The 24,437-nt window shown below is 45.5% G+C and overlaps 1 protein-coding gene across 5 annotated transcripts in view; it reads right to left on the reverse strand.

The window, feature by feature from the left end:
* The window catches only part of DCAF1 (DDB1 and CUL4 associated factor 1), a 1,123,544-nt gene that overhangs the window by 728,333 nt on the left and 370,774 nt on the right, over positions 1 to 24,437 (reverse strand). For all 5 annotated transcript variants that reach the window (XM_086938831.1, XM_086938834.1, XM_086938833.1 and 2 more), the window contains exon 11: positions 23,952 to 24,161. In XM_086938831.1, coding sequence (XP_086794957.1) covers positions 23,952 to 24,161 — 210 coding nt within the window. The remainder of the gene's footprint in view (positions 1 to 23,951; positions 24,162 to 24,437) is intronic.

Consider the following 24,437-nt stretch of genomic DNA (forward strand, 5'->3'; position numbering starts at 1 on the left):
CAAAGACTGGGTCGGAGTCAGCTGGCTTGTATTTTTTCTGTATGCGAGCCGGCACCGCCTTAATAGTCGCTGGAGTTAGTAAAACGCCATTAACAGGATCCATAATACCCGGAACCAAGGGTAGTAATGGACGTGACAGATTTTTGAAGCAACGTTTCAAAATTCACTGTCGTTGCCACTTGGGGGACAGACATTTCAATGTTCTGTTTCTTAGCCCCTCTCTGTAAGACATCTAGATACGTGTTGATGTCGTCCACTGGAGAAACTCTGGAGATAGGACTATCTCTCAGTGTGGGAGAATAATTTCTCCTGGAAGATCGGGTTGAGGAAGAAGACGACGATGGAGTTCTTCGACTCCTGTGATGAGCCATGCCTCCTTTCACGCGATCTTCTTGGACGCTCTTCTCTTCTTGGAGAGCGAGGTCTGGCTGGATCTTCCCTTCTGGGAGAACGAGACCTGGATGGCCTCCTCACAGGTGATCTTTCAACTTTGCGCCTGGGAGGGCTGCGTCTGTCCACTTCCGCCACCAGTCTTTGAAGTGGAAACCTGTGTTCGGGACTAGCGTACTCTCGCATCCGCTTGGCAGCCCCTGAGTCTCGCCAACGATCCAAAGGTTGGTACCATCTTGGGGATAACCTCACCCCCTCCGAAGAAGGATCTATCTGTCGTAAAGGTGTTTTACTGACCGGACTTCTGGACCTTGAGGGTGATTTCGAGGAGCCAGAAGATGAAGAGGAGTGGCGCGAAGCTGATTCAGCCACCATAATCACAGAGTCCTTTGCCGTCGAATCAGCCCTTTCATGTGGCCTCAACGTCGGGTGTTCTGACGACGAATGCCTCGACGTCTACGAACGTTTGTCTCTCGGCGTCGAACAGCGTTGCATTGCCGACGATGGAACCTTTTCTCTCGACGTCGAAAACCTCTGGGGCGTCGACGGAGCAAGTAATCTCGGCGTCTAATGTCTCGACAGCGAGCGATGTGAGGAATGATGGTCCCTCGACGTCGAACGGCGATGACCAGCCGACGACGGAGCTTCCTCTCTCAACATCGAATGTCTATGCGACGACGGCGGAGGGGTATTGGCCACCCTCGACGGCGAGCGCCGATGAGACGCCGGCGAAGATCGTCTCGACGCCGATCGACGTCTGGATGACGACGGCGGAGGTGTAACGCCCCTCGACGCCGATCGTCGTCTGGTTGACGACGGCGGAGGGGTGATGGTCCTCGACGCCGATCGTCGCCTGGTTGACGACGGCGGAGGAGTCACTTTTCTCGACGCCGATCGTCGCCCTGTTGACGAAGGCGGAGGAGTAACCTCCCTCGACCCCGATCGTCGCCAGGTTGACGACGGAGGAGGCGATTTCGACGACGGAGCTGGAATCCTCGAATCCTCCTGATCTTCTTTTCGACGGTGAGCCCGCCGCCGACGGTCGTTTTTCGATAAATGACCCACCGGTAGTTGTTTCTTCAGCGCCCAACCCGACGCTGAAGCTGAAGGACGTGAAGACTTGTCCCTTGAAGGTGTTCTAGCCCTCTTAGAGCCCTTCTTCACCGGAGATCTTCCTCTGGATGACCTTTGGGCCAGGTCATAAATGCGATTCCTCTCCCTGTTCTTAAGAGTTCTTTCTGACAGGCGCTCGCAGTGAGGACCGGTCTTTGGGTCATGATGCTCAGGCAAACAAAGTATACAGACAGCATGACTGTCTGTTTTGGCCTTCTTGTTGCCACAAGAAGAGCAGTTATCAAAGAGTGAGGGCATTTTGAGAGAAAATGCCTCAAAAGAACTGCCAATAAAGACAAGATACTTACTTGATTTGATGTAAAATGTCAAAGTAAGTAAAAAAAAATCCGAACAATGAAGGAATTTTCTGACAAAAAGCCAGAAAAGAGTGGAGCTGAGTTACCATGGTCCCTCCTGAAGGAGCCGGAAAGAACAACTGACCTAACTGTCACCCCTGAGGCATGATGGGAAGCTGGGGGTCATGGGTGCCTTAAAGGCACAGTGTCAGTTTGCTGCATGTTGATGCAGGTTAGCTTTTCAGTCTTTTTAGACTGCAGTTTTGCAATGCAGCCTGGGAGTTTCCTATGCTTTCAGCGTTTCATGAGAATTTCCACTGCTTTCTGAGCATTAAAACAGTTCTGAAACAATACTGTTGTTGTCTCTCATGTTTATAATGCATGTTTGTTCATGGTTTATGGAAATTCTTTACAGCATAATTCAGCTCTGGTGTTTATTAGGCTGCAATTGCTTATATATATATATATATATATATATATATATATATATATATATATATATATATATATATATATATATATATATATATATATAGATAGATAGATATATATGTGGGGCACATATAATATAATGTTTCCGGGGTCCCGCGCATAGGCGGGAATATTCTAATGCTTAAGACTATTGATGAGGATCCCCTGGAAGAGAACCAAGATTTTCAATGCTTAATTTTGTATGGTCTTCTTCATAAGGGACATAAGTTCTGCTCTACTCCAGTTTATTGAACAAGGACCAACATTTATAAGTGAATTCTGGTACAGTTTGTATTCAGGTTAGTTGGGGTAAAAAAGAGGTGGCCCACGTGCATCACTATTTACTACACTGCACACACACTGGTATCCCCATTCTTCCCTGTAACTCCGAGTGTTGTCAACAAACAGCAGTCTCCACTGGACCCCAACTCATTGATACTCATTTTATCAACCTCAGATGTATGAACGTTTGAAATAGCTTGACTGGATTTTAACCTGTGACCATGATGTTCAACACAGATTCCAGTATTAGTCCAATGAGCCACCAGATCCAGCCTCTGAAATCGCAAGTTTTTACAGCATCAACAGAGAACTAATATGGGCAACTTGCAGCTTGCTTCATTTTGTGCAAGAGGAGAATTATACTTTGGATGTGGTGTGAGGAGTTTCTATGCAAATGAACCAACTGGGATTAACTCGGTGAAATGTTTAAGATCCATATTCATTCAAATCAGGTGGCGGCACAAACCGTGCAAAAAGCATGATTAGGATTCAGACTACGTATGCTTTAATCATTGTGACTGGGAGTTTAACTCTAGCCCTTGCATTTTGTTTGAAGCAAACCATGGGCAAGATGTCTGATTGAGATTTCATCATCATCAATTTTTTTTTTATTTCTTCGCCTTCTTTGAGTAATTTGTTTAGACATTTTCCCAAGGACGGTTTGGAAAAAAGTAGTCTATATGTATTACTCTGTTCAGACAACACCTACCGATTACTTTCTTGTTGAAATAAATAAATAATACCTCTTATGAATATACAGAGTATATCTGGCATGTCTGAATTTTAGAAGGTTTTTTTTGCTTTGGTAGTCTCAATATCTTCCAATTCTGATGTTTTTATCTCCTCTTGTAATTTTCTTAAAGGTATCATTCCAGTTTGTTTTTGTGGGAGCTCTTTCAAATTATTAGTCCCAACAACGGTCTTTGATGCATCTTACTCGGTTTCTGGCAACATATCTCCTTCTACACGGGTACTGAAAATAGCAAACACCAATATCTATCTGTTCAGAAAAGGGCATATCTACTGACCAAGAAAATGTGTAAACAATTGTTAAAGTCCTTCAGTCAAAGCCCTTATGAAAAAGTCATACACCCATGCTTCCATGAATAAGTTGCAGACACCTAACCAACAATTCGGCGAGAAAACACCCCCTTAGGGTGACCCACTTCCAGGGATACAGGCCCAGGACCCCAACTCTGTCCTGCCTGTTGCAGTACCACATGGCGTTGGTTTTTTATGTGATAACCTAGACCAATCTCCCATTGATGGTCAACAGGAAGGACTTCAACACCAAGGTAATTGCCTCAACTTTAACAGGTTGATGTAGACCGAGTCTGAGCTTGAGATCAGAGACCTCTGAACCCCGCCTTTCTCAGGTGGCCTAACCAACCTAACAGTGATGCATTCGTATCCGCTGTCCGTTCTGGGTGGCAGAGGGAGAGGGATCCATTCCCCTGGTGCAACTGTAGTTGAGCAGCCACCACTGCAGGTTGTTTGGAATGTCCTTTAAAACCTGCTTGAAATACAACCGGTTCCCTAGGTGCTGAGCCTTCTGAGATTTCAGATTCCACTGCAGAGTCCGCATGTGCCATCTGGTACCGTACACCAGCAAGAAGGAGAAGTCTCAGAGCCACCCTCACTGAGATCAAGGGCTGAGATTGAAAAATCTGGAACAGAGCCCGATATTCCTGGACTTGCTGAATTGGTGTGAAACTGCCTTGAATTCAGAATGGCTCTTGTAAATGAGAGCCTGTGCAAAGGATTCAGGTGCAACTTAGGCAAGTTGATTTAGGATCCGAAAGATGTTAAGAGGCCTGCCATCATCAGGAAGTGGCCTATGAATGGCTTTTGCAAGCCTGGTTTTAAAAGCCAGACATCAAGGTAGGGTTAGACTGGTATGCCCGACCTCTGAAGGTGTGCAGTGGCCACCGCGCTCTCTTTTGTGAACACCCGAGTGGAGCACGGAAAACTGAAAATGCTATTTGCTCTTGGCCAACCATGAACAGCAGGCAATACATGCAGGACAACAGGATGCATGTTCAGCAGGCCCAGAACAAGCACCAATCCTCCTGGATTCAGGGCTGATAGAATCTGGGGCAACGTGAGCCTCTTGAATTTTTACTTTTTCAGTCAGATGTCAAGGGCAAAAATCTAAAACCGGACAAATGCCTCGATCATTCTCCACCCTTCTTCCACACCAAGTTATAACGGAAGTAACGTCCTGTCCCTATTTATGTCACAACACTCCCTATGAATCCTTTGCCGCATGAGGGACAGGTGGTCTTCCAAAAGCCGTTCTAATGTGGCTGTGGCATGTGGCAGGTAAGACCGGAATAACACAGTGTACCATTGCTTAACTATTTTAATCACCCATTTGTCTGATGCAATACTATACCACCTGTGGAGGTAATCATTTATCCTGCCTGCAACAGGGTGGTCATATGCCTCCAAGGGCAAACTGAAACAGCTTGGAAACTGGTGAGGCGAAAGGGCAGTACGCTGCCCCAGAGAGTCTGGACATTGACATCTGGACCCCTGCCCCAGCCTTGAAAGGACTATGGGGTCATTTGGGGTGAAGGGTTAAAATGGCATCCATGAGTCACCTGAAGCAACAGGTTGTCTTTGTTTTCGGCCCCACAGGCATCAACACCACAGGTGTTCCTTCAATTTGCGCTCTACTGAGGTGCTTGAAGAGTAAGTCTGTGGCAGGGCATTGGCTAATAAGGTGGTAACTCTAGAGGGTCTTGCCTCCTCTGTCTTGAAATTGTGGGAGACTTATTCGACAAGGAAATTCAGTGTCTCAGCAGAAAGCTGTTGTTGCAGTTTTAGGTGCACTCAAGCTCGCTCTACTGAACCTTATCATATTCGTGCAACGTAAAGTGACGTGGAGCACGCAGAAGACCTAGTCCTGCTAGGGAGAGAGACTGAGGTTGTAGACACCATGGTGAACAGCCCAAGGGTACTTGGTGCTGAACTTTGGGTAAAACATTTCGGACAAAAACTGAAGGGTGTTAATTCCCTCACCCTGTACCTATCACCATCCTCTGAGTTATTTTACTGGAGATCGAGTAGACTCAACCGAGTCTTTAGACCATTGCGTGGTTTCCCTTCTCCGTGATTTGATCATTTGCGTCATTCAAAGAATCGCACAGATTGTACTCTGATCTTCAGTGTCAAAGATATCAAACAGTCAGGCCAGAGAAAGGCATTGGAAGCGGGTCAATCTCAGAACCACTATTGAACACGCTCAAATCAGATGACTGGGGGAAAACAAGGTATCTGGTAGAGACACAGTCTATCCGCAGATTTCTTACCTTAGAATATCCACAGGTATCAGACTGTATCCGGAAAATCTTTTGCAGTGCCTCTGCGTGCCGGGGGATGGCGTCGCATGGCTCCGTCCTGACGTCATCCACGGATATGACATCAATGGAGCCATATAAGTGCCTCTTGGCGCGCTGAAGTCAGTTTTCAACTGTGAAGTTTTTCTGTGCCACAATGCAGAGCCCCTATCAGAACCGTGAGAGTGTGGGAACAGTGTCTAAAAAAGATCAAAAAATCTTGGAAACAGCAAAGACAAGAAATCATAGCATGATGAGAAACATCACCATGTATATCAGAGTACCGATACTGTAAGAGACTGAAGGGGAGAAACAGTGTCGCAGTAGCGAAGAACCATGCCCTCCTTTGAGGCAAAACGGCATTGGAGAGGAATGTCATGGCTAACAATAGGCAGTCTACAATCACAGAACGTAACTGTAAGGGCAACATAACTGGAACAACAGGACTCATGGTAATTAACCACATGTCTGCAACAGAGAATGTGCATTCATACACCCCATAAATTACATATTGACTGTAGAACAGTCCAATAGACCCTACCCTACTTGACCGCAACATAGTCAAGGACACCCCAAGTAATGGTTAAAAAATAGAAGAGAGTGTAGAAGAACATTATCAAGTCCCACACTGGCAGAACAAGGGTGGAGGAGCGTGGAAGGACATTGGACCCATTACTCAATTACGAGAACGGGTGGAGAAGCAACAGATAAAACAGCATGAAACCTCCTACCCCGGAGGGAGGTGAAGAAGACCATCCCACAGGAAGACAAAGGCCATCTGAAGGAGGCAAATGGGTAGAACCCAACCTGAAAAGGCCTTCGCAGAGCGGGAAGGATGTGTTGGCACTAAGGAATCTGCGGCTAGAATTTGTCTCTACCAGATGGAAAATGCTACTTACCAGTTTGCATCTGTTCTTGGCATGTAGAGCTGCAGATTCTCCCACTTAGCATTAGATCACAATCTGGTGTTGGGCTAAGATGATTGCAGGTGGTTGTTGTCTTGGAACAAGTCTTTGTAGTCACAAGATAGGTGACTCCTCCCTTGGACGATAGTGCGCATGGGCATCGACTCTATCCTTAGATTGTTTTTTGTCATGATGGGAAATTATGGAGTTAGTAGAAAGAAAAAGATCTCCAGGTGTGTATATCTAAATAAGATAGAACTGGAACAGATACAGATACAGGTCCCGGGGAGGCGGGTGGGCGTGTGAGAACCTGCAGCTCTACATGCCAAGAACAGATGCATTCTGGTAATTTGCATTTTCCGTTTGAGGCATATGAGCTGCAGATCTCACACTTAGAATAGACTATACAGCAGTATCTCCCCTAGCGGTGGTCACATGTATCGGTTGCAGTAGTTTGAAAGAGAGTTTTAAGAACAGCTTGGTCTACAGCAGCTTGCTGCTTGGCTTGTACATCAACACAATAGTGTTTACTGAAGGTGTGTGTTGTAGACCATGTCGCTGCTTTACAGATGTCTTCTAAGGGAATATTTCCTAAGAAGGCCATAGAGGCTCCTAGTTTGCGTGTGGAATGCACTCTAGGAGGAATTGTTAATATGCGCTTTGCTTTTTTGGTAGCATATTTGTATACATTTAACGATCCACCTTGCAATCTCAGCCTTAGAGATGGTATTTCCTTTATGCGGTGGGGAGAAAGCTACAAACAATTGTTTAATTTTGCGAAAGGATTTTATTCTGTCAATGTAATACAGAAGTGCTCTTTTAACATCTAAGGTGTGTAGAGTTCTTTCTGCTACAGAGTCTGGGTTTTGAAAAAACACTGGCAACTCCACTGATTGATAAGGTGAAATGGAGTGATGACCTTAGGAAGGAATTATGGGTTTGTTCTGAGGACCACTTTGTTACGATGAAACTTTAAGAAAGGTTCTTGTATAGTAAAAGCCTCAATTTCACTTACTCTTCTAAGAGAGGTAATGGTAATTAGAAAACTGTTTTCCATGTGAGAAACTGTGGCTCGCATTTGTGTAAAGGTTCAAATGGGGGTCCCATGAGCCTGGTAGGAACAATATTTAGGTTCCACGCTGGAGAGGGTGGTAACCTAGGAGCAATGATTCTTTTAAGGCCTTACATAAAGGCTTTAATTGCAGGGTCTCTAAATAGTGACAAGTATTGACTGTTTTGTAAGTAAGCAGCGAGTGCTGCCTGGTGTAAACGTATGGATAAATATGCCAGATGACATCTACGTAAATGTAGTAGATAGCAAATGATATTTTGAATGGAAACATCCAGTGGATCAATATGATTATTGGTGCAGTAAATGGCACATCTTTTCCAATTTGCAGAATAGTATGCTCTAGTAGTAGGCCGTCTGGCTTCTTTAACGATGTTCATACAGTCTGGTGGCAGGTTAAGGTAACCAAACTCTAAGACTTCAGGAGCAGATCGCCAGATTCAGCTGACTTGGATCTGGATGTCTGATCTCTCCATGGTTCTGCGTTAGTAGGGATGGGGACACGCATAGTCTTTGGTGTAGAACTTGTGAGAGTTCTAGCAGCGTTGTGAACCACAGTTGGCGAGTCCATGGGGGAGCTACTAGAATTAGTTTGAGCGACTGTTGTCGGAGCTTGCGTACCACAAGTGGAAGTGGCGGAAAAGCGTATGCAAATCTGCCTGACCAGTTCATCCATATCGCATTGCCCTTGGACAACGGGTGTGGAAACCTGGCGGCGAAAGTTGGGCATTTTGCGGTGTCATGTTTGGCGAACAGATCTATGTCTGGTTGGCCCCACTTGTAGAAAAATGGTAGAAGAACTTGTGGATGTAGTTCCCATTTGTGAATCTGTTGTGTTTGTCGACTTAACAGATCTGCAATCTGATTGTGAACACCTGGAAGGTGTTTGGCCAGTAGATATATATTTTGAGGGATGGCACATCTCCAAATGTTCTGTGCAAGCTGGGAAAGTTGCAGAGAATGTGTGCCTCCATCTTTTTGTATATAGTGCATGGCTGTCATGTTGTCCGTCCGGATCAAGACAGCTTTGTTTTGTACATGTATTTGGAAAGATTTTAGTGCTAGGAATATTGCTAGTAGTTCTAGGTGATTGATGTGGAGCACTCTCTGTTTAGTGGCCCATTTGCCCTGAGTTGTATGTCTGAGGAGATGGGCTCCCCTCCTGTCAGTGATGCGTCTATTGTAAGTACTATTTGTGGAACAGGTTCGAGGAACGGCTGCCTTAGGACATGTTTTTGGTGTTCCACCACTGCAGAGAGCAATGTGTGCGGCTGTCCACCAACACCAGATCCGTAAGTTGTCCATGAACCTGATTCCACTGTTGTGCTAGACATTCCTGTTATGGACGCATTTGAAGTCTTGCATATGGTACAATAAAAATGCAAGATGCCATCATGCCTATGAGTTGCATGAATACTCTAGCTGGAAGAGAGTCTTGGTTTTGAAATTTTGCGACTAAGGCTTGGATGCTCGCTATCCTGGCTGGACTGGGATATGTAGAGCTGTAGAGGTGTTTGTTGTGGCTCCCAGATATTGATGTATATGAAAGGGCTGGAGATGCGACTTGGTGTAGTTGATTGTGAACCCAAAGTTGTGTAATGTTTGAATGGTTTGACGAGTGTGATGAACACACTGATTGAATGACTTGGTTTTTATTAGCCAGTCGTCGAGATATGGGAAGACATGGATTTGTTGTCTTCTGAGATGTGCTGCTGCTACTGCAAGGCACTTTGTGAACACTTTGGGTGCAGTTGTTACTCCGAATGGAAGGACTTCCTTTAAACTGGTAGTGTTGTCCGTCCAGTACAAACCTTTGATACTTCCTGCGAGAAGGATGTATGGGAATGTGGAAGTAGGCGTCCTTGGCATCTAGTGTGGCAAGGAAGTTGCCTTATAACAGCGGGATCACTTGTAGAGTGATCATGTGAGAATGATCTGAGTGTATATATTGGTTGAGGGGCCTGAGATCGAGAATTGGTCTTAGTGTCCCGTCCTTCTTGGGTATTAGGAAGTATAGTAAGTAAACCCCTGTTCCTTGATGTTGTAAGGGAACAATATCTATTGCGTTCCTTTGAAGCAATGAGAGAACCTCTTGTTTTAGTAGCGTATGATGATCTGTGGACATGGGACGCTGCCTGGGTGGTATATGTGGAGGGGTAGCTGTAAGTTATAGGCAGTAACCATACTGGATAATTTGTCTCACCTACCTGTCTGTTGTGATGGAATTCCAGAAAGGTAGGAACTGTGCTAATCTTCCCCCGACTGGAGTGGGATGTTGTGGGGGGAGCGGAAGGAAGTCACTGTTTTGTGGTGGGAGAGGTATGATTGGTGTTATTGCCTCGACCTCTTCCTTTATTGTGGTTTCCTCTGTATCCGCCTCTAAAATATCCTCTATTGGGGGATGTTTGTGTAGTGGCTTTAAAGGAAGATGAGTGGTCTGCTCCCATCTGCTCTGTAGACAGAGCGACAAAAGGAGCCTTGTTTGTGGGGACTGTAAAGCTCCCATGGATTTGGCAGTTTCAGAGTCTTTCTTCATTTTTTCTAGTGCAGTATCCACAGACGGGCCAAAAAGTTGTTGGCTAAACGGCTGATTAAGGATAGTAGTCTGGACCTCCTGCTTAAAACCTGAGATGCGAAGGAGGAGGAGGGGGGGAAGGAGGAGGGGGGGGGAAGGAGGAGGGGGGGGGGAAGGAGGAGGGGGGGGAAGGAGGAGGGGGGGAAGGAGGAGGGGGGGAGGAGGAGGGGGAGGGAGGGGAGGGAGAGGGGGAGGGGGGAGGGAGGAGGGAGAGCTAGAGAGAGCTAGAGAGAGCTAGAGAGATCTGGGACAAAAAAAACAGATACCACAGCAAGGATAAAAGGAGTACGCTTGCCCTTTCACTGTGTGTATATATATCTCATGACATATATACAATTCAATTCAATTTATTTATTATGTTTTGGCTCTCCGAAGAGGGCCACATAAAATATACAATGTAAAACAACAGGACAAATACAGAGAAAAGCAAGACATTTGAGGAACAAGATTGAATCCAAAATAGACACCGCAAAATGATCTACAAAAGGTCGGACAGACAAAACATCTCCAGGTACATATTAATAAATAGCTAAAAAAACTTTAAAAAAGTTAAAAATATGGGAACAGACATTTCGTTAGGAGGGCAATAAAGTGCATGAAGAAAGCCATATAAAGTGACAATGCCAAGGCGAAGACAAATAACTTTTAACCATCGGATGCGCAATTTACGGAGCATGGGGCAAATCAATAGAACATGCATACAGTCCTGGGTGCTCAATTTACATAAATTGCACAAAGCAGAGGAGCCATACCATTTGGATAACAGTAGATTTAGTGGAATTAAATCATAACGTAACAGAAACCAAAATCTACGAATAACATGCAGTAGGTTCCATATGACATAGGGTTGTGGCCGCTTCAACACATAGGAATTAAGGAGAGGTTCCACATTCCTTTTTTCACCAACTAACTTTCTATCAGAATGAAAACAAAGATCCCACGAGGCCTCCTTTAAAACGAGTTTTAACTGTAAGGGAGAATAAGAAAACAGAACGCTTTCATCTAACTTAAGAAGGGTTACAGCCCTTCTAAAGTTACTTACAAGTTTAGAAAACTCTTTAAAATTACGGAATAGTTCACTTCTGAGGAGTGCTCGCATAGTCCCTACTCCCGCTCTAGCCAAACAGGCCACCCATCTTATTATGGCACATAGACCCTGTACCCAGCTGCTCCTGAGTCCAAAGTCAAGCCTGCAAGCGGCCAGAGAGCACGCAGTATTTAGGGAAGAAAGAGATCTTAAGAGTTTCCCCTCAATCTTGTGGCAAAAGTCCCAGTTTTTCACCTCTATGAGTTCAATACCATACAAGATAGTTGTGGGAATTTTTGATCTAAAAACTTCCAGAAGACTTGAAAAGTGCCTTTTTCCCGTTGCCTGGTATAGAGAGTTTAAACCATTGCCATGGGCAAGAGCCTTGCGAGAACAATGCTCTATATGGAGCTTCTCACTCAAGCTAGCCGTGATTATTTTTCCCAAAAATGTGTAGGAATTTACAACCTCCAATCTTTGGCCCCCAATAGCCCCACCATAATTTACAGAGCGGCACTTCTTACCGGCTATGCACATCACTTTACTTTTGGTGATGTTAATCTTCATGCAATGGTCTACAGCAAAAGCGTGAAGAGCATGTAGCCGATTTGCAAGGCCTTTGGGGGTCAAGTCGAGGATAAGGTCATCATCGGCATACATCAGGCAGGATATTGGGGTCCCCCCCACCACCGGGGCAATACCCTCACTAGCAGACAAGGCGGCGGGAAGGTCAGCCGTGTATAAGGAGAACAAAAGGGGAGCCAATAAACAGCCTTGTTTAAGGCCATTCAAAGATGGAATTTGTGCAGAAAGCCCCCTTTCGCCCCCCAATAAGACCCTACACCAGGTCTCTGTATGAAGAGACCGAACCAGCTCCAACAGAAGGGTAGGGACACCAAGCGACGCCAGTTTTCTCCACAGCATTCCGCGATCTACTTTGTCGAACGCCATGGAGAAATCAATAAAGGCGGCATACACTACCCCTCCTCTCACCTGGACATATTTATCTGTGACCACATGGAGCGCGGTGAGATTGTCTAGCGTACCGTGGTCCCTACGGAAGCCGGTCTGTTCAAACGGCAAGATGTTGCCCTCCTCGACCCAATCGGAAAGGGAGCTAAGAAGACATTTCGCAAAGACCTTTCCGATGGCGTCGAGGAGCGCAATCAAGCGATAATTGCTGGGGCTATCCCTTGTACCCTTCTTGAAAATGGGGACCAAGATGCTTCCCCTCCAAGATGCAGGAACAGATTTGGACAAAAAACAGGCTCTAAACAGAGGATACAGGATTTTACTCCACCTTCAAGGGTCTTGTTTAAGGACCGTCATGGGGAGTTCATCCGGGCCCATTGCCCCAGAAGGACGCATATTTTTTATTGCCATCTCAATTTCTTTTTCTGGGGGGTAGTTGACAGGACCTTCAGGTGCAGCATTTATGGGAATATCATCACCTGAAATCCTGTTCCCTGCATAGAGATCCCGGATATAAGACGTCCATATCTCTTCCGCTATAGGGATGGGAGAGGGACTTCGTCGCGTACCACACCCCTTCCCGATTATTGCCCAAAACTCTCTGATTCTACCATGGACGACAGATTCCCTCAGATTAATCCAAACATTGTCCTCCCTTTCCTTTTTAATTTTTAGCTTGAGTCTACATCTCTTTCTTCTTAACCTTGCAATTTCTTTTCCACGTTCCAAGACTCTATCTAAATATTGTTCACGGACTAGTTTATTTATTTCCCTATTCAAGGTGCGCAATATACTGGGGACCACTTCCCCTTTTCTAGGGGGTACAGTTTTTTTTTCGTATAGTATTATATTTCGCATAAATTCTTCAAAATAAACTAATTTGTTCCCATTCCACTCATTTATTACCATTAGGGTGTCAGACAAGAAGTCCTGTACCCCATTAACAGCGGAAGGATTCCAAAAGCACCTGCCAGAGGAAGCATGGAAGGTAGCGTCGCTGCCATTAAGCGACCAAGACGCAGTGGTCGTAGGGTTTAAGAACATAGTTAAGAGCAGTATACTATGGTCGCTAAGGGATGTGGGTATAATCTTAAGATCCTGAATGTACGGGAACAAACCATAATCTGCAATTGCATAGTCCAAGATAGACGACCCAAAAGGGGATTTATGAGTAAATTTGGCAGGCACGTCAGACGGAAATGTTCCGTTTAAAATGAGACCGTCAACGGCCGCTAATTCTTTTAGCAAAATCTTCCCTCTTTTGTTTGTCACTAGCTTATCAGGAAAAAGCGTATGGGGGACAAAATGCACCTCTTCCTTAACTTTATTCCTGAAGAGTTTCAGACTGGCATTGGAGATTTTGCAATTCAAGTCTCCTACAAGCAAGATTTCCGGAGGAGATGGGACGTTTTTGATCTGTTCGATATATCGAAAAACCTGCTGTAGACTAACGTTAAAACACTCCTCTGGGGGTATATACACATTAAGAATTACGATAGGAAACTTTATACCATTATAAAACAGATTTTCAATGGTTATAGCGTGGAAAAGTTTACTTGGATCGATATAGTGGGAGAATCTCCATTGCAATTTATTTGACAGTAAGCAAGCAATCCCCCCCCCTAGCATGACCTTTCTTGGAAGGAGCGGCAGGCACTTATATAAAAATCCTTTAATGGGGCTAACATATTAATGCACCAAGTTTCCTGAATACACATTACATTAGCACCCAGAGAAAATAAGAAGGCAAATTTCTCTGGGCTACTGTGGATCCCAGCCGCATTCCAAGAGATTATTTTTAATGAGGTGTTAAAGATGATGGAACAATTTGGGGTTATCCTTTGTTTTTGTAGATAGGGCACTATGGAGCCAATTCCACCGGTTATTATCCTCAATAAGAGAGGAATTTTGAGTTAGCGGGAGTGGCTTCACGTGCGAGACTGAACGTTTTTCCCTAGAGACCCAAATTTTTAGGTCTCTAAGAGGAGAGGCTACCCCGTTTTGCTCATCACCCCCAAACACCTTTTCAAACAAAGGATTTGTGTTGCCAGGGTTAGAAATAGGGAGGATGTCAATACCTATACGCTGAAAGTTCTCGGCTTGCTCTAGTATCAAATTTACTATAATAGGAGAATAAAATTTCACCCTTATACTCAATACTCTGGCTCCACCCAACAGAGATACCAACTCAATGTCCCTAGATTGAATATGGTAGAGACTTTCAATCTCACTAAAACGTTTGAGGAGCCAAGCTCTGTTTAACATTAAGTCAGTATCAAATAAAGGTAAAAAGTCTAACACAAGCACGTCTACAGAAGCCTTAGAGTTTTTTTGAGGCCGTACAGGGAGGCAACTATCTTCGGGCACTAGAGCTACGGTGAATGGTGGGGCCAAAGGGTTAAGGACCCCAGGTGGATATAAAATTGGAGCTCCTGACGCAGATCGTGAAAAAGAACATGGGAGAGAACCCCCCATTTGAGGTATAACTTCCAGAGGCGTTGGTGGACAGCGATCGCTTTCCCCCTTTACAGAGGTCGTGGTGGGTAAGTTCAATTCAATGTCCGCCTTTAAGGAGGTAGAAGAGAGATCCACATCAATTTCATCGTTCTCCCTTGCCACTGAAGTATTTTGAAAGATTATCCGACGCTGCTTTTTCTTCCTGTATTTTCGAATTGGTTTCCTTTTATTCCCTTTATTATTTTTATGTTTACCATTTTTTACCTTTACCTCCTGTTTATCGTCCAGGGGATCTTTTCCGTTCTCAGACATGAAAATAGGAAATAACTCCTGGACCGCTTTGGGACCAGGCAAAGATTTGTCTTCTTCCTCGATCTCCAGGACTGAATTCTTAATACAGTTGGGGACTGCAGTTAGTGGCATAGCGATGTGTGACTCCAAAACAGCTGTTACAACCTTCATATCAGACTCCCCTCTGGGTTCACTTATTTGCCCCTTAGGCAAGCTGTGTTCAGTCCTAGAGGGGGGAGACACTCCTCATATCTGGCGACTTTTGCAGCAGTGTCTTTAGTATTTGGGTGACTGATTCCAAGATACAGTCCAAGCTGCCTACAAATTTCCCCAAAAGAAATAAGATTGAGGCGAAGAGTTGTTCCAGAGCGATCATAGACTCAGAAATTGGTTTTTCACATGCTTCCACTGGGCGATGGATACCAGAAAGATTAAGATCAGGGCTCCTGGAAACATTTAACAGGTCAGACATTTCCTGGCCATTTAACGAAGGGGTGCTACTATACAACAGTAACCCAGATGGGGTAGCACCCCCCGGGGCCTTAAACTGATCCTGAGTCTCCACTTTAGCTGTGCTTACATAGCGTCCACAGAGTTCCAGGTCGATAGATAATGCAGACAAGTCGCCCCCCGGCCTATCATTCAGAGGAGTTTGAGGCATTGGGGGTAGATTCACAGGTTCACCTATGGCCACCACCTTCCCTTCAGAAAAATCCGGAGAGGGGGACCCCGCAGCCACTGTTTGTAAGACCGCGGGCTGCGCAGGAGAAGGTCAAGGGTCTGTAATACCTGGCATATGAACGTCCTGGACTTTGGACCCAGAAGCTTCTGAAACGGCCAATTTAGATTTTTTTGCAGAGGATAGGTCCCATAATTCAAAGAGTTGGCATTGACCCTTCAACGGGGGATTATTCACAGATTTATTTCTTTTGCGGGTAATGACTGATTTTGTGCCAGATTTTTCTCCCACTACCCTTCCTGAGCGTAAAATTTTTGACATCTTCAGTATGGTTTTTCCACGAAATAAAGTGTATCAAAGTGGGCAACCTCCAGAAGAATGAGTACAAGAGATGTTTAAGATTTTGTAAAAAAGTAAAAGAATATGTAATCCAGGAGAGGCGACAATCGCTGTCCAGTAATAGTTTTAGAAAGAGAGGAGTATTATTGTCTATAGATGGATCCACCTCAAACAGGCAGGCGCATTAGCAAAAGCAAATGTGATAATAACAATGTAAATAACCAGGCCCAGCCCAGCCTACCTCGGCCACTGAGGGCCACAGAGGGCCCGCCCTTTGCCCGGGCTTCGCTCCGGGCGTCCCGCGAGACGGGGGTGTCGCCGTTTTTCTGCGCCTCCTGGCGCGAAACTGACGCAGCTGATGCCGCTGGGGCTGCTGGGATTAGTAGTTTGGTTGGCCCTGCTCCGCGCTCTGCTCGATGTTTATATCCTTCTCAATTCAGGTCCGGAGAGCGGGAGGCGGGCGGGCGGTCAAAAACGCTATTAGTAAAGCCCCAGCTGCAGCGTTCAGTAGCGTTCAGTAGAGACAACAGTTCAGGCAGGGTTTCCTCAAAGTACACCCCCTCGACCGGGGTGTCGCCGTTTTTCTGCGCCTCCTGGCGCGAAACTGACGCGGCTGATGCCGCTGGGGCTGCTGGGATTAGTAGTTTGGTTGGCCCTGCTCCGCGCTCTGCTCGATGTTTATATCCTTCTCAATTCAGGTCCGGAGAGCGGGCGGCGGGCGGGCGGTCAAAAACGCTATTAGTAAAGCCCCAGCTGCAGCGTTCAGGAGAGACAACAGTTCAGGCAGGGTTTCCTCAAAGTACACCCCCTCGACCGGGGTGTCGCCGTTTTTCTGCGCCTCCTGGCGCGAAACTGACGCGGCTGATGCCGCTGGGGCTGCTGGGATTAGTAGTTTGGTTGGCCGTGCTCCGCGCTCTGCTCTATGTTTATATCCTTCTCAATTCAGGTCCGGAGAGCGGGAGGCGGGCGGGCGGTCAAAAACGCTATTAGTAAAGCCCCAGCTGCAGCGTTCAGTAGCGTTCAGTAGAGACAACAGTTCAGGCAGGGTTTCCTCAAAGTACATATATACATATAGACAAATCTATATAAATGAAAATATATTTATTGAAAGACAAGGGGAACTCGAAGAGCACGCCCTACATAAAATAGGAAAAACAGTGGCTCCTGTGGGAAAGATACTTCATAATAATTGGAAAAATGGCGAAAACTCGCATATATATATGCGGGGATTGGGGTGAGATGCCAGATAGAAAGACTCAGACACACTGATTCAGTTCTTCAATGATTATATTGAAATTAAGTTTTGCAGTGAAACAGTTTTTCATGAATAACAAAGAGAATTTACAGTTGTGTTATGTGTCCCAAGTGAAAGTATGAACCAAAACATAAGAATAACATTTGTGTGACAATGTGCAAGGTTTCAGATACACTTCATGGTTTACAAAAGCGCCCACTATCGTTTTTCCAAGTACATAACATCTATAAGATGATAGAGTGCCAGTTACAATGGTTCTCTTTTTCTCAAATATCGACGGTGTTTCGACCCTAATATGGATGTAGGGTCTCTTCAGGACCTACGATGTGGGGGACATCTACGGAAATAGAGATATGTGTTTAGATATGGGAGTCAAGTTACATTTTGGGGTGCTGTATTTAGGAGTTTGGGGCAGGAAAATTAACCGGTTTAGGAATTGCTAGAATATTTGTGGTGTACGTGATCAACCGTGTGCAGGTGAATTTAAAATACTCACTAGGAAACCCAGCCGGGTTCTGTTAAAGAAGACCAAATCATATAATTTGTTTTAAATAGAGGAAGGAATAAAAACAAAGGAAAAGAAAAACAAGGATCCCTGGTATGGTCTTGTTATACAACGGGTCCTAGGCCACTTACCCCTAATAAGCGTGTGAATTGTGGCAATTCAGTGATGCGTAATGGCTGTCCTCTTGGTTCCCGGGCTTGCTTGAAGATGGTTAAATGGCCCGATATGATGACTCATTCAACGAGGGTGCTAATTAGCATTCACCGCTGGAGGGGTTGATTTCTGCGATAGGAAATCAGTCATCCATTAATTGTTGTCCATTTGCCTCAATATTGTCCATATATTCAGTAAGATACCCATGTTTTAATTGTCTATTTCAAAGGTGCATGAATGCTGTCTCTAAATACATTTCTCCAAAAGATAGATGTCATAAACGGGATAGTTTCTGTGAAAAGAAACCCATTTATTCATCTGTTCATGTCTCTTTCCAAACGATTAGCCGTTTATCAGCCGAGTTGTACATGTCTAAGGAGTCTGATCATTTTAAGGTAATGGTTGAGTAAGGGATTCCCTTTAACAGTTAAAATGTATCTGTGCGCTAGTCTACAGAGTAACAGCCCCGCATCTTACATACCTTTCTTATATTTGTATAACAGCGAAAGAACCGCTTCCGTCAGTTCTCCGGAGGTGTAATGACGCTGACCGTGCAATCTCGGTTTCTATTTAAGGCCTACTCAAATACCAGTTAACTCCGGCTGCAACAGCAGCGTGTACGGCGGTTGCCGCGTACAGAATCCCTTACTCAACTATTACCTTAAAACAATCAGACTCCCTAGACATGTATAACTCGGTTGATAAATGGCTAATCGTTTGGAAAGAGACATGAACGGATGAATAAATGGGTTTCTTTCCACAGAAACTATCACCGTTTATGATACCTATCTTTTGGAGAAATGTATTTAGAGACAGCATTCATGCACTTTTGAAATAGACAATTAAAACATGGGTATCTTACTGAATATATTGTACACTATTGAGGCAAATAGACAACAATTAATAGATGACTGATTTCCAATCGCAGAAATCTACCCCTTCCGCTGTGAATGCTAATTAGCACCCGCTTTGAATGAGATCATTATCGGGTCCTTTAACCATCTTCAAGCATGCCCGGGAACCAAGAGGACAGCCATTAAGCATCCCTGAATTGCCACAAATCACATGCTTATTAGTGGTAAGTGGCCAAGGACCAGTTGTATAACAAGACCATACCAGGGATCCTTGTTTTTCTTTCTTTGTTTTTATTTCTTCCTCTATCTAAAACAAATTATATGATTTTGTCTTCTTCAACAGAACCCGGCTGGGTTTCCTAGTGAGTATTTTAAATTCACCTGCACACGGTTGATCACGTACACCACAAATATTCTAGCAATTCCTAAATCAGGTAATTTTCCTGCCCCAAACTCTTGAATGCAGCACCCCAAAATCTAACTTGACTCCCATATCTAAACATATCTCTATTTACCTAGATGTCCCCCACATTGCAAGTTCTGAAGAGACCCTACATCCATATTAGGGTCGAAACACCGTCGACATTTGAGAAAAAGCGAACCATTGTAACTGGCACTCTATCATCATATAGATGTTATGTACTTGGAAAAAAGATAGTGGTCGCTTTTGTAAACCATGAAGTGTATCTGAAAGCTTGCACATATTGTCACACAAATGTTATTCTTATGTTTTGGTTCATAATCTTTGTTATTCGTAAAAAACGGTTTCACTGCAAACCTTAATTTCAATATAATAATTGAAGAACTGAATCAGTGTGTCCCAGTCTCTTTCTATCTGGCATCTCACCCCAATCCCTGCATATATATGCACATTTTCGCCATTTTTCCAAATATTATTAAGTATCTTTCCCACAGGAGCCACTGTTTTCCTTAAAATACTTAATCACCCTGGTTCCGTCGTGAGTAGGGTTCCCTTGTTTTTACTTTACTACATAAAATAGGAGGCCGCACAATTCGTACCAACGGCACCGATGTAAACCATAACAGGATAGAACACGTCAAGATACTTTAAAAGCAACATCATCATCCCTGTCGGGGATGGAACCCTGGTCGCCCGCGTGACAGGCAGAGGTATTGACCAACACACTAACGAGAAACTAGTTAGCGATACACATACATAGTCAGAAAAATGTATACATATCCATATACTGCCGTAATGGCAATGAGTATCCTGAAGAAGGATAGCCTTACAGTCTGTCTGGGAAATAACGTCTTGAACCCATAGATGGATACCAGAAAAAACAGTGACAAGACTCCAACCAAAGTAAAAGTCTGCAACAAGGACTAAAATCCACTGGATCTATGGAAACCCAGACAAGAGACTCGGGAGCGCGATGAGTCAGCATGACTGTCAAAAAGGGTGACCCCATCAAAGGGAAAATCCCGAAGAGGCTACTGAACATTTGCAGGAAAACTGCCATCACGCAGCCAGGCATGGAGACGCAGGGCAACTGACCTGGCCATAGCCCTACCCACAGAGTCAGTGGTGTCCATGGCCGACCGAATGAAAAACTGTGCAAGTTATCGGCCATCATGAAGCAGCTGATCCAGGTCAGCCCGTAGGCCCTCCGGAAGAGATATGAGGCGCTAGAATGAGTCCCAAAGGGTAAAAGTAGCCCGTGCAAACATGCAAGACGTGTTCAAGGACCAAAGGGCCGAGCTGGTGAACGCAAAGACATGGCGGTCACACAACTCCAACCAACAAGACTCCCTAGTGGGAGGAAGTAACGGAGGAGGAGAGGAAGTTAGCGAGACTGAGGCTGCATGGATTACCAGGCCTTGAGCACTAGAACGGAGGGACAAACAGGGAGGGACAAACAGACAGGGTCACCTGGAACCGGGCGATAACTATGTACAATATCACGACCCACAGGGTCTCCTGATGAGGGTCTCGCCCAAGTCCCTAGAAGAAGATCTTATAATGACACCGCAAAAGGCAGCAAGGGTTCCACCTCCACAGCGCCCTGGCGGAGTAGATACAACAAGGGATCAGAAGGCAGAGAGACTGAGGGAGGCTGCATCTGTAAGATATCCGCAGCTTTACGAACCGCTCTGGCAAACGCTGCACTAGCCTCCGTGGCCATTCTAGGTGGGGACAATAAGCCATCTGTAGGGGACGGTTGCAGGTTAACCCATCCACCAAAAGGCAGAGGCTCTGCAGCTCGAGTAAGACCAAAAGCCTACAGAGCCCCATGGGCACCTGCTCGGAGGAGCCTCGAAACAACCCTGGGGGTTGTGAACCCTCAGGGGCCTCATCCTAATCCACCAACAGAGGAACAGCAGAGGACAAAACCGGTGTCGACAGACGTTGAGACAGCGTCACTTCGAGGACACCGAAGAGGACTCATCCGCATGATGTCGACTCTACTTCCATCGAGATGGGAAACTGCGGTGGGGAACGGCGTCAACTCAGTCGAGCTACACGTTGCAGCCACCTCCGGGGCCGGTGCAGGGATCCCCACAGGGCTGTGCGGTGACGCCACAGGAAGGCCTGACGTCACACTGGGGTGCCTCTCTGGGCCGTGTCCAGACATCGCAGCGACTCCGGAACCGGAGTCAGGGTACTTGATCGGTGCCAAAGGCGAACCCGCCTGCCAATTTCCGATCTGAGCTCCTACCCCCTTCTGTGTGGCCCAAAGGCACACCAGGGAGAGGAGGTGACCCAAAGATGGCCTCTAAAGCCAGTGAATAAGCTTCCATCTGGGATCTAGTCGCCCCAAAACCATGGAATGGTGGGTAGGTGGGGGTCGACTCCTGGGGGCCCGTGTCTGGTGAAGACCGGTAGCAGCGGACCCAGATGTCACGTTTATGTGAGGTTAACTACCTCCAGGACTTTTTCCTGTGCTTACCTGCGTCAGGCGAGCGACATCCGTGGGAACAACTTCATCCGATGCTCCCACAGGGATTTCAGCTTCATCAAAGTCGTGGTGCTCTCCCAAGCACCACATACAGATCTCGTGTGGATACATCGCCGACATCTGCTGCGTACAGTTCTCACACGACTTGTAGCCCTTAGGCGTCGCACACTGTTCCCGGGTGCTAAAAGGCGTCGATAAGGCAGGAAAACAAAAACAGGCCAGAGGAACCGCTACTCCTGGAAGATGGAAATGGACGTCAGTGCGCCGGAATTGACTAATATGGCTCCATTGACGTCATATCCGTGGACGACGTCAGGACGGAGCCATGGGACGCCGTCCCCCGACGTGCAGAGGTACTGCTGAAGATTTTCCTGATCCAGTCTGACGCCTGGGGATATTCTAAGTTAAGGAATCTGCGGCTAGATGTCTCTATCATATATAGTACTTTAGGGGTGTGTTGAGTGCATGGTGAGGTGGGTGAGTAGCGGGTGGATGTAGGTGAGCAGTGAGTGGATGTAGGTGAGCAGTGAGTGGATGTAGGTGAGAAGTGGGTGGATGGGTGCACGGTGAATTGTGGGCGAGTGCACAAAGAGATACGTGGGTGAAAGGTGTGAGGTGGTTGGGAGCAAAGGGAGATGTGAGTGAGTGCAGGATGAGAGGAGGGTGTGTAAAGAATGTTCAGTGTATGAGTGAAGAGTACGTAGAGTGTGACTTCAGGAATAATGCATGGTGAGTGATCGCTGAGAGGGGTATGAAGGTAGGCAGTTTGAGTGCCTGTGTGATTGCACTTCTGCAGGCGCACCGCTCACCCTACAAAGCGAGAAAATATCCATGTGCATGCACAGCAAGCTGCATGGTTTTGTCAAGGAAATATGTCCAACATTAAAGCAAGATCTATTTGCATTGTCAATTCTTGTTCCTTTATGTAATCTCAAGTGCAACTGGTGGATCTGCATGGGGGCATGGATGCCAGCTAGGAAGTGAGCTCATGCTTCTCTTGACTTCCCACAGTAATTGTCTTTTTAAGAGGTAAAGTAGGGACTCAAGGACCCCCAACACTCTACTGATGTTGGCTTCAGTCACATACTATACGAGACTAGAGGGGAGAAGGGCCCCTGCCGATGAATCACAGTTTGGACCTCTGCCAGTAGTGATATATGGAAAAGAAGTTGGAAACCAATTCTCCTAAAATCACTGTAGCACTGTGCCCATTGCAGGCAGGTTTGTCGCTGCACGGTAGACAGGACATGTTTTGCATATGTTAAGACCAGCTACACTGGCCAATCTATCAGGGCCACAAAGGTGAGCATAGTCAGACCGGGACAGTGCAGTTGGAACATAATCTGGCACATCATTTTCGCAAACATCTTGGACTTTAAAAGATACTTGCTGCTATGACTAACTGGGAAAAGGGGAGCCAAACTGCCCAGCAGGAAGAGAAGCCAACCAATAACTGCCAGCTTAATAAAGGTCTGCTTGGAATTCACCCAGAGGGACTGAACTAATGTTGAGATCCATGCAACACAGCTGGCCACAGTTGCAGACACATCTCAATTCATCATCTGGTCATGCAGCATAATGGCAATGGTAGAGTGAATATCACGTAAATCTTCATTATAAATATATGCAGAAAACCAACCAATTATACAAACACATTATTTTTAGAACCAGAGCTACCCGATTCCAAGCCCTCAACATCCAGACATTCACTGTAGAGTAGAACGAGACGGAGTAGTCAAATCAGTTCATATTGTTTAGAAAATCAAAATGTTTCAGATGATCTCCTTGAAGGTCGCCAGGGTGATCTTTAAGGACTGATGTATGTGAGTAAAAGGTCTTCCTCTTTTTCTTACATATTATAGTAGCTGGAGTGAACAACCGCACTGAAGGAGGTAGTATATGAAGAACACCTAAACTCTTTCTTATTCTCCCTTTATAATGAAGCTACCATACGATGGACATAATTACGCTCCACATGAGAAAGTGACTGAGTGGATGTGCCAGTCTCACTGGTCCGATCTTGCACAAAGGCTTTGAATGGAATGTCTCGCATATATACCTTATACGGTGGCTGTGCATGTATGAGAATGCCTCCCTCTGTTCGCTGCAGAGACTGCTTCACCTGCTCCACTTTGATGGCTAGGTGTGCCTCAAAGTAGCGGCGAAGTGCCATACATGTATGTTTACCAGTCTGTCGGCTTGCAAATATCTCATCATCACTCAGCAGAGCTCCTTGGTCTTCGAGATTAAGGATTTCCAGGGTGCTAATCTGAAATTGAGGGAAGAGAAAAAAGAGTATATCATAAATCAAATATAGCTCACACTTTGTATGACTAAGGCATTGTTACGAAAAGATAACTAACTACCGTTCCTCCGGGTTGTAGTATAGTCAAAACAGAGTTATGTCTACATATCAGAAATGTCACACCTTCTAATAAATTATTTCACAAGAAATCCATACACTAGATTTAGAAAAGGGAAATGGTTAAGACAAAGTTGATCCCTGAAATGGTGAAAGAATGCTTGGCAGGTGAGCCGTGATAGA

This window comes from Lissotriton vulgaris, chromosome 9, assembly GCF_964263255.1.
Source record: "Lissotriton vulgaris chromosome 9, aLisVul1.2, whole genome shotgun sequence".
Classification (NCBI taxonomy): Eukaryota; Metazoa; Chordata; class Amphibia; order Caudata; family Salamandridae; genus Lissotriton; species Lissotriton vulgaris.